A 13,018-nucleotide genomic window follows, 5' to 3' on the forward strand; every position below is an offset into this window, starting at 1 on the left:
GAGTCGCTGCTCCCCAAAGCTGTCCACGGCCACGTTCACCGCGCACGCGGAGCTCTAACAGCCAAAAGCCTGTAATTTTTAAGCTGGATGTTTAAGGTGCATCTAGAGGTAGTATTTACTTCCCCAGATGCAACTGCGAAGTTTCACGTGCTCTAAAGGACTGTGAAATATTGAGAGAGCCTGACATTACTGGAATACTCTCAAATATGCCAGGTAACGGTGGTCCCACCTCCAAACCTTCTCTTTCACCTCATTTCATTGTTCTAGGGAGCACTTGGACTCCACTCCAACTGCAAATCATATAATGCTTTATTTTAAGCAAGCAGAATTAGTATACAGAAGGGAAGCATGAGCTTATTAATCACATATTTATAGGCTCATATTGACAGCATTTTCCAAATACTCCCTTGTGTTTCCTCTTCCTGTAACTAATTACTAGAAGATTTTAATTCTCTATATCCATCCTGCAGCTGATTAGAACTGTAGAGCAGTCACCTAAATCAGAACACTTGGTGTAATGCTGGCAGATCACAGCATCAAACTATCCCCTTATATTTTCTGTATTTGCAGCACTTTTACACACTATTTGAGAAGAAGGTAAGGCACAAGAGCATTTAAAGAAAAATAGAGCATCATCTTTTCTTAGCTCCATGCAGAGCAAGAAGAGGTTTCTTTCTGAAGTGATTTCTTTTTTCTTGGTGTTCTCAAATAACACGACTTTACGCTGGGTCACACCAGAGTTCGATGGCTAAACCCTTGAAGGGAAAAGTGCTTCCCTCCCTGAATCAGCAACGGAAGATCCGTGACGATGGCTGACATAAGATTCCTGGTCTATCATCAGTTCAAAAGGCTATCACACCAACTGAGCCCATTTTCCCCCAAAATCCAATCATTTGGAAAGAAATCTTCCTCCAGGTTAAATTTTATCATACAGAAAATCCGTGAGCTAACCAGTTGCCCAATACCAATTCAAATCAAGTAGTTTGGTTTGGTGCCGAAGAGTCTTAAATAAGATTTCTCTTTTTTAACTCCAGTAATGGTTTGTATGCTGATTGGGACGCTGCACAGTGTCTTCTCACTACAGACTGTGAAGTTGTACATAGTGACATCTACAAAGCTATACTCTACTCTTCCTATATAGCACTTTGTTACTGAAGGCTTTGTGATACAGGATGTAATTTCACACACCTGCACACAAACAAACCAACCCCCCAAACAGGATCCTAGGGGTTGTTTTACAAATGTCTTTTATCAAAATACGGGCAAATTTGCAGCAGAATTTTTAGGCTTTATTTGGCAATGCAGGTAACCTCCTCTTAATAGACAAACTGCTAGACAGAATTTATGATAAATGCCATTATTTTTCCCTACTCAAATGTCTTTGATTACATGAGAGGCTGTTTCACAAGATTTATTTTGTACAGGAGTTACATACACGTATTCTGCTTGCAACGTGTTGCAAATGAGTCAGGCTGATGAAAGGTTGACTGGGAAAGGATCTGAAAGAGCAGGGTAGCACTTTTGAGATCCAACTAATACAGCGCTACATTTTTCCCTGTGGCCAGCCGTAATTCCAGCAATATCTAACCCCGACGTGCCCTACCTGCGGGTTCCCCAGGGCACTGCACTGTGCTGCCCTGAACACCCCCAAGCACCCCAGCCTTGCGCAAGGTCATCTGTGCTTCACTGAGATCCAGAAACTAGATTTCCCCCTTTAAATATGCCAAGGGATTCAATGTAAAGGTATGTCTGTGTACCATAAACTGCAGTTATAGCTGCCTGTTAGACTTTAGTATTTTACTATGGGAACAGAAGTAGTTTTTCACAACATCCTCATCCACAGAATCACAGAATCACAGAATCACAAGGTTGGAAAGGACCCACTGGGTCATGAGTCCAACCATTCCTAACACTCCCTAAACCATGTCCCTAAGCACTTCATCCACCCGTTCCTTAAACACCTCCAGGGAAGGCGACTCGACCACCTCCCTGGGCAGCTGTTCCAGTAAATCCACGACACAAAGAGATCCTCTTCAATGGCACTACAAGCTCTCTCTTTTTTTTTTTTTAATCCCGAGACCCTATCCACCTAAATACGAGTCATAAAGGTACAGAGGGCTAAGAGCACAAAGCTGCAGTAGGGTAGTATGATAACCTATAGGAAGGATACAGTAAAGTCCTCTTCCTCAAGCCTGGGGACATCATTCGTACAGACACAAGGGGTGTCCTAGGAGATTCTGCCCTTCACCATCTCCCCACGCTGCCGGGGACCTTGCCCCAGCTGTCACTGCAAGCCTTCCCATCGGCTCACGGTGGAGAAGGCAGTGGCTGGGTCTTCCCTTAGGGGTTTGAGGCTCACTGCTCGCTGTGGTGATTGCATTTGGCTGGGAAACTGCTCTCAGTGGTTCGCCCCCACTTCTGTAGCCGCAGCACCAGCGCACGCCGAGGGAAGGTGCTGAGCACAGCCTGGCCCCATTCTTCTCTCTGGAGACGCAGAGAGACTGGAGACGCAGGCTGGAGACGCAGGCTCAGTCCCACTGGCCGGCAGCTCCAAAATACAAACCAGAAGGGCTGTCGGAAAAGACACTGACACACTGATCTGCCAGCTACCAGCAGGCATGGGAAGTGGGAGAATGCTGTGCTGCCAGCTCCTGCACTGCCAGCTCTCGCATCGCCAGCTCCCACATTGCCAACTCTGCATCGCCAACTCCTGCACCACCAACTCCTGCACCTCCAGCTCCCGCACTGCCAACTCCCGCACTGCCAATTCCTGCATCACCAACTCCTGCACCCCAAACTCCTGCACTTCCAACTCCAGCACGATCAACTCCCGCCCTGCCAACTCTGCATCACCAACTCCCGCATCGCCAATTTCCATATCACCAACTCCTGCATTGCCAGCTCTGCATCACCAATTCCTGCGCCTCCAACTCCTGCACCACCAAATCCTGCACTGCCAATTCCCGCATCACCAACTCCCACATTGCCAACTTTGCACCCCAACTCCTGCACCCCCAACTCCTGCACCTCCAACTCCCACACCACCAAATCCTGCACTGCCAATTCCCTCATCACCAACTCCCACATTGCCAACTTTGCACCCCCAACTCCAGCATCACCAACTCCCACATTGCCAACTCTGCATCACCAACTCCTGCATCGCCAATTTCCATATCACCAACTCCTGCATTGCCAGCTCTGCATCACCAATTCCTGCACCTCCAACTCCCGCACCACCAACTCCTGCACTGCCAATTCCCGCATCACCAGCTCCCACATTGCCAACTCTCCATCACCAACTCCCGTACCCCTGACTCCTGCACTTCCAACTCCTACATCCACAACTCCCGCACTGCCAACTCTGCATCACCAACTCCTGCACCGCCAACTCCCGCACTGCCAGCTCTGCATCGCCAATCCCTGCATCACCAACTCCCACACTGCCAACTCTGCCCCCCCCACCCCCCGCACCCCGAGCTCTGCCCGCCCGAGTGCCGCACCCGCAGCGCGGGCGGCGGTGTCGGACAGCGGACAGAGCCCGAAGCTGCCGCTCTCGTTGCGGAGCGCCGCAATCTCAGCGGAACGGACCAGCCTCGGGGTCAGCCTTAGAAATAAGCGCCGCAAAGCTTTAACGGCTCCAAAGGCCACCGGGAGAACACTTTGGGGAATCTGGTGGTGTTGGGAGAGGGGCTTTGGGCTCGCGTTTTGCCGGTGTCTGAAGCAGGACGGTACACTGGAGGCGATAACGAGGCGCTGCCCCGCACCCCCGCCCCGCGCGGTCCCGCTGCCGCCCGTGCCCGTTACCGATGATGATGGCACAGGCGCTGAGCAGCCCGATCTCCTTCTTGAGCGCCACCCGCTCGCGCGCGCCGCGCTGCTCCCCGCCGGCCATCGCTGCCCGCGCCGCTGCTGCCCCGCGGCCGCGCATGCGCGGGGGGGGGACCGGTCCGGGGGGGGGGGGGGGGGGGCAGCGGGGGAGCCGTCCCGGGACCCCCCCGCGGCGGCACCGAGCGGCGCACCGGAGACTGGGGCGGGGTGCAGGGGACCGTACGGGTCAGCTCCATCGAACCCCCCCGCCCGTGGGCACCGACAGACCGCTAGGTGCGGGTGGGAGAGGGTGGGAGAGGGAGGGAGGGTGAGAGAGGGGGTACGGATATAGGGGGTTGGGGATATAGGGGGTAGGGATATAAGGGGATAGGGGGATAGGGATAGGGGTATAGGGATAGGGATATAGATAGGGATATAGATATAGATATAGATATAGATATAGATATAGATATAGATATAGATATAGATAGATATAGGTATAGATATAGGGATAGAGATAGAGATATAGATAGAGAGATAGGGATAGAGATAGGGAGATAGAGATAGAGATAGGGATAGAGATAGAGATAGAGATAGAGATAGATAGAGATATAGGGATAGAGATAGGGAATGGCTTGAAATTGGAAGGGGGAGGATTGAGATGAGATGTCAGGAGCAAATTCTTCACGCTGAGGGTGGGGAGGCCCTGGCCCAGGCTGCCCAGAGCAGTGGGGGCTGCCCCATCCCTGGAGGGGTTCCAGGCCAGGTTGGATGGGGCTCGGAGCCCCTGAGCCAGTGGGAGGTGTCCATGCCCATGGCAGGGGTGGGACTGGATGGGCTTTGAGGTCCCTTCCAACCATTCTTTGATTCTGTCACTATCAAGTCCATCTGTTCCTGTCTGCTACTAAACCAGATTCCTGAGCACCTCATCTGCACATCTTTGAAACCCCTCCAGGGATGGGGACTCCGCCAGCACCTGAGAACCCTTTTGGTGGAGAATTTTTTCCTGATGTCTGATCTGAGCCCACCCTGGTGGAACTTGAAGCCATATTTGGGAGCTGCCAGGCACCAAAGGACCCACGTGTGGCTTAACTGGGGCTGTTCAGTCTGGGGAAGAGGAGGCTGAGAGGAGACCTCATGGAGCTCTGCAGCTCCCAGAAAGGAGTTGTAGGTGGATGTTGGTCTCTTCTCCCAAATAACAAGTGACAGGATGAGAGGAAACGGCCTCAAGTTGCGTCAGGCGAAGTTCAGATTGAATATCAGGAAAAATTTCTTTACTGAAAGAGTGGTGAAGCACTGGCATAGGCTGCCCGGGAAGGGTGGGGGGTCTTTCTCTGATGATTCTGGTGATAATTCAAACCCCTCCTGGACACATTCCTGCTCTAGGCTTGGACTAGATGAGCTCTAGAGTGCCCTTCCAACCCTGACCGTGCTGTGATTGTCTCCACAAGAATCTTCCCAATGGTGGTCCACTTACTGTGGTGCTTTCTTAGTTGTGATGGTGCAATAATTTAAAGGGGAAAAATACATTTTATGGCTTGTAACCAGCACTGACAGCATGTGGCCAAGCATGCACGGTTGAAATCAACGCAGCAATGCCCAAACATTGACTGGTTGGCTTCTGCGTTTCCTTTTCTTGTTGGTTTCTTCTCTTCTCCTTCCCACTTTGTTCCAAAGCTTTCTGAAAGGAGTTGACCCCCCCAGGCCGTGGGTGCAGCAGCTCCTCTCGCACTCGCTGGAGCTGAGGGGCTCTGGGCTGCTGATGAGCCGCAGCTGCAGTCACCTGCTGCCAGGCTGGAGGAATTAATAACCATTGCATTGCCTTACACAGGGGAGAGAGCATAAACGTTGGGATACTTCATTGCAGCAAGAACACAGGAATACCAGGTAAACGTAAGGAAATAATGTCGTGTAGCAATTCATAAATCTTTTGCTCTGTGAACAAACTGCCTTCATAAGGGTGGCGATGGATGACGTCTCCTCCACTCTCAGGTGTAGCCAGAAAGTTAAATCACAGCTCCAGAACGTGGGCTCTTCCCACAGGTGCTAACAATCAAAGGTTTATTGGTGGAAGTGCCTGGGTCGGTCCTTGTTTATAAGTGGAGGTGAATGCCTTCCTGAGAGCACCTCTGAGTTCAGAGAGGATTTCCATGGGGGTGACCTGGTTGGAAAGGGTAAGTGGTAGAAAACTTTCCTCAAGCGGATTATTTGGGAAGTGTGAGAAGGAGATAGTGTGTATCAGGGGGGGCAGTGAGTGCTGCTATTGGAAATGATGGGATGGTGTTGATGGGAAAAGGGAGGTTTGGTTCTTCACCTCCATGTAGGAAGGTGGGAAGTTTCTGTGGTGACATTGGTCTGATTTTGTTTGAATTTAGAATGAAAAGTATGACCTGGAAACTGGCGAGTCATTGGAGGAAATCGGCGGGCTGTTCTTACAAAGCTGATAATCGTAAGTGATTTTACTTTGCAAAGCTGCTTCATACTGCTGCTCTGATAGAAAGGCTTATTGATTTTCAGAGGCTGAGACTTGTTTCCTAAATTGATCTATTGCTCTGTGGAATTGTTGTTTTTAAATGAACTGCCTCGCTAACTACTTCTAAAATGTCCTTTTATTGAATTACTATGTACTCTTCATAAGGAAGCATCTTACAAGAAGAATTACTTTCTGAGCTATGTAAACAGTTCTACTGTTCCCCTTTGAAAGATGAGGAAATGCAAAGACTAGAAACAAAGTTTTGGATGTTCAAAAGTAACCTGATTTAGGTGTTTCTTATAGGTGGTTTAAATGATTGTTTCAGGACTATGTTTTCCACTGGTAGCAACTCAGGTAGTTTCTAGTAACTCAGAAAGTCTGTCCTTGCAAGTCTTATATGAATGTTCTAATTTACTCTGTGAAAGCGGTTTGTGAAAGTCTATTCTGTAAAAGCTGAGAAAAATTAGATTGAACTTCATAAAAAAAACCCAACAAACCCAAGAATTATGGGGATGGAGGATGTTGCTAGCTATGTTGCAAACTGTATTGCTGAGTTCTAAAAGCCTAATGAACTTTAGGATCGATTAACCTTTACAGAACAACCACAGAATCTGTTAGATGATTGACTACTTAGAAGGGTAATGGTGCACTTGGTTTATTTTGCAGTAGAAATGCTGGTTTCTCTGGAATATGTGTATAATCATTGTGATACTGTGTGGGAAATATAAATCCCCTTCAGCCGTCTTATGCTGATTAGTGAGGAACAGTGCATGCTGGCTGCGGAATGATGAAAACGAGTACTAGAATTCAGTTAACTCTAATAATCTACTTCAACTGTACAGTAGCTACAGGATTTTATTTATTTTTCAAACATTCTGGCCAGTCTGGGGCTTTGCCAGAAAAAATACTAAGTATGCATACATGTGTGTAGCTCTGTCTACTAATATAAATATTTTGCTCAGTAGTTGTTCCAGGAGACACAAGTGGGTGGCTTTGATTATATATTTTTCAAGTGTGTTTTACTGGGAATAGAAAGGAAAACTCTAATAGAAAAGCACGGGAAAACTCTCCTTAGGTGTGGCAGCCAACAAATTATTGAAATTGAGAAAAGCGGAGGAATCTGAAGAGCGTTCCGTCATCTTATCCAGTTTCACGTTTGGTCAATTTTGAACAAGACTGAAAGAATAGCAGGAGAACCCTAGAGGGAAATCTCCACCTTGTCCCTGGGATTTGCTGCGGTGGAAGGTGCCCCTGCCCGTAACGAAGGGTTAGATCTGGACGAGCTTTGGGGTCCCTTCCAGCCCAAATCGTGCTATGTTTCTGTCATGTATGATTGCCTCTTTTTCAAGATGCGCTATTATGGTAGGTGCTTATTTGTAGTATCTCTGCCAGAATGTGCTTCCTAGCAGGGGCAATAAGCTTGTAAGCCGTTTAGCCGGGTTACCGGGTAATGTGGGTAAATAAACAGGGTGGGCACACGGAGTTGGGTGCTGCTGTGTCGGTGACGGATGAGGATGGTGTCTGTGCGGCAGCAGCGCGGGCTCTCCCTGCCCCATGAGCCACAATAGATGGTGTATGGGAAAACGGCTCTGGCCAAAAGGATACAGCCAGGAAATCTGTGCTGGTAACTTAATGAAGAATTGTAGTCCTGGATCCCTGACAATACTTAATTTTTCCTCATTTATCCTTGGAAAGAGGATAAATTCTTTATCTAAATCCTTATAAAGAACATTGATTTACTGATTCTTTTCCCGGTGTGTGCATAATAAATTACTTCCCTCTTCGAAGTTTTACATGTTTTATTATTGCTGGAGAAGGAAGCACGTGGCTGTTCACAACATAAGCTTTCGAGATGCACACATCCATAGCAAAACACAGGAGTGTAAAACAGCAGCGGGCCAGAAACCTGTTGGAAAAGACAGCAGTGACAAAGGTTGCCCACATTAACTGCCAAAAATGCTCTTTTTTTTTTTTTTAAGGCTGAGTGCCTGCCTGCTTCACTGTGTTTTTTTGCATGAGGGTGAAGGGAGGACTTTTCTCCTTTTGTGGTAGTGTTGGCTGCTAATTTGGGTTGTATATTCTGTGCTATTGTTAATATAGTTCCAAAATGAGCAAGTAGGAGGGCATGTACATTCTAATTAGTAGTTATCTGAGACAGCTCTTGAAGCAAAGACTACTTTTAAATTGGTTTGGATCTGAACATACTGTATCTACTTGAATGACGAAATGTTAGTAAGCAAAAAAGCCAAAGTTCTTTGTAGGAAGGCAATTGCTGCATAGCAACTGCACAGAGAGGATGCAGTGAAGCTTGTATGTGTTCTCTTTTGTTGCTATTTTTGTCCTCATTTTCTCCATGTTCTGAAATGTACGGAAATTATTAAAGTTGTTGGAACCAGATATTTCATTCATTACTACTTATGCTCTAAAAAACAAGAGGGGCAAACCATGCACTTTATTTTTTTGTTTTGAGATGAAATAATAAAGGGGATTTAATATGCTATTTACAAAGGGATGCTGCGGCTGAGTTTTCAGAGTAATGTGGCCTTGAATGTATGAAGGGTATGGGAAGAGAGCAAAGTTAAAGAACCGTAAAGACTATATGGTAGAAGATGTTCTTTCCAGAATCGCTCCATTTTTCTATCCATCTAAACAAATTGTCGTAAAAGATAACCAACTCTACAAAACTGGAGCGTGCCAGAGTTGTTAAAACGTAATTCAAGTTTAAATTTTATGGGGCCTCATAAACAACTGGGAAAGAGTTACTTGGAAGGATAAACTAAATTGTAGTGTATCCTTAAATAAAGCAGTGGGCTGACCGGCTACAGTGAAAGGAAATTTGAGGAATAATGGGATTGTAAAGGGATTCTTCATTCCTAACAAGCTTGAGTGTAAGGTTTGCCATGTTGAATAGTGTTTGTGGGAAGTTTTTTAAGTCCATACAAAATATGAGCAGCTCTGGTCTGAACTGCCCTTGTGGATGTGCCCTGTGCCAAGCCCGTGTTGGGAGGATTTTGCCAACCCCACAGCTGGTGGCTGGGGTGGGACTGTGGGGTCTCACTGCAACGGGGTTGCTGTTAATCTCTGCGTCGTCACCTTTCTGTAGCAGGACAGAAACTTGTAGGTTATTAGGATTAAGAGCAAGAGTACAAGCAGGAAGAGGAGATAATTGGAAAAGCAGGCTGAGGATCGGGTCTTCTGCAAAGATCTCTGATCAGAGTTATCTCTGACAATGAATTATACCATCTGAATTTTGTAATATATTGAATTTGCTGGGCATTGGGGTGACCCCTAGAAGTTAAGGCTGACTGATGCCACCCTTTCATGGTCCTCTGCAAGATCTGAGAACTCTAACACCATGATTTAGGAAGCTCAGGAGATCCTTCAAGTGGTACCACTGTGTTTCAAGCTCCCCTAGGAGGGATGTGGGTCTGGTACACAGCAGAGTCCTTCCTGGTGCCAATGACTCCCTCCACAGCCTCTATAGAGGGCAGAGTGATTTCAGTGTGCAGAGAAGCTGGGGCCAGGTACTTCACTGCGCTTAGAGCTCCCTTTGAGCAGCGTGCTTTTTCAGTAGATTCTGATGACCAGAGTGTTTGTTGTCTTTTAGGTGAATTATTCAGCAGCTATGAACTGCCAGATGCTTAGATACCTCTGTAAAAACTCTATTTCTACCTATATGAAGTGGGCCGTTGTATGTTGAAATTGTATCGCCCCTTCAAAGATACTTCATGACACCTCATAAACAGATGAGTGTAAGTAGATTGTGTGAAGAGCTATTTATAGGTTGTTGATGAATGAGGTTTCTAGAGCCAGGGTTATTGAAAGCACCTAGTTCCCGTGAAGCACCAGTACAATTCCTGTTATCAGAGTACACTGAAATGCAGTGGTGAAAGGGACCTGAAAGGAGAAGCGATTTCAGAGCAAACATTTGTTTTATTCATTTTCTTTGAAGATTTCTGACAACACTGGAGTATTTCAACATTTCACCACTATAACAACTAAAAAGCTCTTCTTAAATCACCAATTGTTGTGATTAATAGGATTATCTCTTCTTCCTCTATGGTGACTTGGAAACTCTATTTTTTTCTGTGCTATGCTTTGGTTTATCAGTTTAATAGAATGCTTCTTTTAGTCTCATCTTTTATAAATTGCAGGCACCTCTGACTTCTTCCTTTTCCTCAAAGGACAAGCTTTCTAAACCCTGTTCTTTTTGCTGTTGTCAGGACTGACTTCAATTTCTATAGGTAGTGTCTTAAGGTGGACACGATATTGAAGGTAATGGATCACAATTGCTAACTGGGTTGGAGTAGTCGCCTCTTATCACAAGAGATATTTCTTCCAGCTTGGGACTTTTTTTGTGTGATACAATTGTGCTGTTGCCTTAGGCTTTTACCTTGAGGTTCACCATAACCTGTTTCACATCCTTTTCAGAAGAAAAAGTATCACCAGGTCCTTTCCCCTCCGTATTACTACCTACCCTCTCGTTCCCCATTCTGCGTCTGTGTGCTAGATCCCTTCTAGAACTATTTGTTCAGCTGAATATCGGCATCCTGACTTTACACCGATTCATCAGTCAGCTGAGATCATCCTGTGTTTTATTCCTCACTTTTGCATTTGCAGTTGCTCTCGGCTTGGTGCCTCCATGAGTTCTTAGTCTTCATTTGCTCACTCAAAATGTATAATATTGCCCCCTGGATAGATTCCAGGAGGATCCACCTTGAAATTTCTTTCCAGTTTGTCAGTGCATTGTGAATAATTACCTCAACAGGGATTTTTTTTGCTTTTTAAACCAGTTACACAGGTAACAGGACGATTGTCACTTGGCTTGTGTTTTGTGTTATCTTGCTTATGGATGTGACACTCGAGGCGGAGTTAAAATCTCTAGTTTAAGGGAAATTGGTTCATACCTACCACTTCCCCTTTTAGGGAAGCAAGTTCCCTATCAGACACTGAAACCACGACTCGAATCATCCTCCTTTCCATGGGCTCTTGTCATCCTCGAAGAAGCCCAGTAGATGGCACTGAGGTCCTGCAGTGCAGGAGCTTGGGGAGGGATCTCGGCTGCCTCCTGTGCTGGTGATTTTGAGGACTTGTTTCTCCAAGTTTGGCACCTAAGATTAAAATTACTGTAGTAGTAAAAGTCTTGAAGTGGGTTTGCTTTCACTTTGTCATTAACAATCTAATCATCCTTCAGAGCGTGTTTCTTTCTTTTTGAACAGCTCGCTATCAAGTGAGTGGGATGTGTTAGAGGGTGGCTGGAACCCATTCCCTGTGCAGTACGCTTGTGTATCCGTGCATCAGGCATGGAGAAGCCAAACGGGAGGAACAGAGGACCAGGATCTAGGCGAGGATAGGATGGTTCTGCTATGTGCTCTCCCAGCTGGAGTGTGGCCCAGTTGAGACGAAGGGGTGGCTGTTGTTCTCCACCCCAGCTAACCATTACCACTGTGATCCACTGATTAGGGAAAACGTGTAGTCCGTTTTAAAAACTTCAGTTAATAGTAGTTCTTTTAATGGCATTAGCTCTGGAATTCTATTTCTGATGGTGTTTCAGTTGCCTGAAACCATTCCTGCTGCTTTATCTTGATAGCATCACGCGGCTGTGATGGGGATCTGCTGGCTACGACCTTGCCGAGTGCTCTGTAGGCTCCTGCGATGGTTTGGGGAGCGGAGCCTGGACCCCCCTTTCTGTGGGGACCCAAGGCACGGCCGTGTGGCTGTGTCGGGGAGCTTGCACCCAAGGCAATGGGGCAGAGCAGTGCTCTGCTTGTAGGTGGTAAGTCAGCTGCCAGGGGAAATCTCCAGGCTGCTGGTCTAGAGGTTTACCACTGAGACACGATGGAGCAGGCTGGTGCCTTGCTGAATACTTTCCTTCTGATAGTTGATTGTATCAAGGCAAATTCAGTGGTGTTTAACCTAGCCTGCTTTGGCTTTGCCTTCAAAGGGACTAATGCTTAGGATGTCAGGTAGCTCCATTCATCCAGGATTCTGGAGCTCCCTCTCAACTCTTCCTGACCTGTGAGCACTCCTGAGCCTTCCAGGACAAAATAAAACAAGTTAGCTGAGCCACTTGGCAGTGGTTTGAACCAACTTGTTTGACTTTGCCCTAGAACTGACTAGAAGTGCTTACACAGCCGGTTGCTGGGTCTCAGCTGGAAGGTGTTAACTAGCAGCTGAGAAACAGAGGAACAGCTTTCTAGAGGGCCTGTGAACTGTATGCCCTGGGTGAGAGGCTTTACGTTATCCTGTTGGCTTTCCCTGGAGGACAAGGTGTGTTCCTAGTGCCTGTTCCCGTGCAGGGGCTCGGCTGCTTCCCCAGTGCATTTTCCTGCCAAGGTGTGTTCCCTGCTGTGCAGCAGACTGGAGGCGTTCAATGCAGCTGCACAAGTTGCTTCACAGGGGTGCTGTGAGTAGCTTAGGGTGGAGACTTCATCGTAGAACTTTATTTTGTTGTGTACCTCAGAGAAAGAGGAAGCCAGTTTGGCACCGCGTGTTGTCTAACAGTTTTTGAGACCTAAAAAAGCCTTTTTCCCCTTTCCTGTTAGTAAGTTGGTATGTCTATTGCATTGTGGAATAGTAAGGAAATAATAACGCTTCTTAGCCATACAATATTATTGGTTTTGAGAAGAATAACAAAGCTGGAACAGGGATTATGCTATTCACTTAATGGAATGGTGAATATTTGCACCTAGAACCAAAAATAAAATAGATTATCCTGTTATCCAGGAGCTCTTCTAT

At 46.7% G+C, this 13,018-nt stretch overlaps 1 protein-coding gene and 1 long non-coding RNA gene across 4 annotated transcripts in view; one reads left to right on the forward strand and one right to left on the reverse strand.

The window, feature by feature from the left end:
• SLC7A10 (solute carrier family 7 member 10) overlaps nt 1-3,907 on the reverse strand; it is a 37,081-nt gene extending 33,174 nt beyond the window's left edge. For all 3 annotated transcript variants that reach the window (XM_054078842.1, XM_054078843.1, XM_054078841.1), the window contains exon 1: nt 3,805-3,907. In XM_054078842.1, the coding sequence (XP_053934817.1) occupies nt 3,805-3,892 (88 nt within the window). In that variant the 5' untranslated portion in view covers nt 3,893-3,907. The remainder of the gene's footprint in view (nt 1-3,804) is intronic.
• A 1,746-nt stretch (nt 3,908-5,653) lies between these two features.
• Nucleotides 5,654-13,018, forward strand: part of LOC128853489 (uncharacterized) — a 127,959-nt gene continuing 120,594 nt past the window's right edge. Inside the window, exons 1-2 of the long non-coding RNA XR_008452060.1 lie at nt 5,654-5,694; nt 6,183-6,256. This is a non-coding gene — a long non-coding RNA (uncharacterized LOC128853489). The remainder of the gene's footprint in view (nt 5,695-6,182; nt 6,257-13,018) is intronic.

Source organism: Cuculus canorus, chromosome 13 (genome assembly GCF_017976375.1).
Source record: "Cuculus canorus isolate bCucCan1 chromosome 13, bCucCan1.pri, whole genome shotgun sequence".
Lineage (NCBI taxonomy): Eukaryota > Metazoa > Chordata > Aves > Cuculiformes > Cuculidae > Cuculus > Cuculus canorus.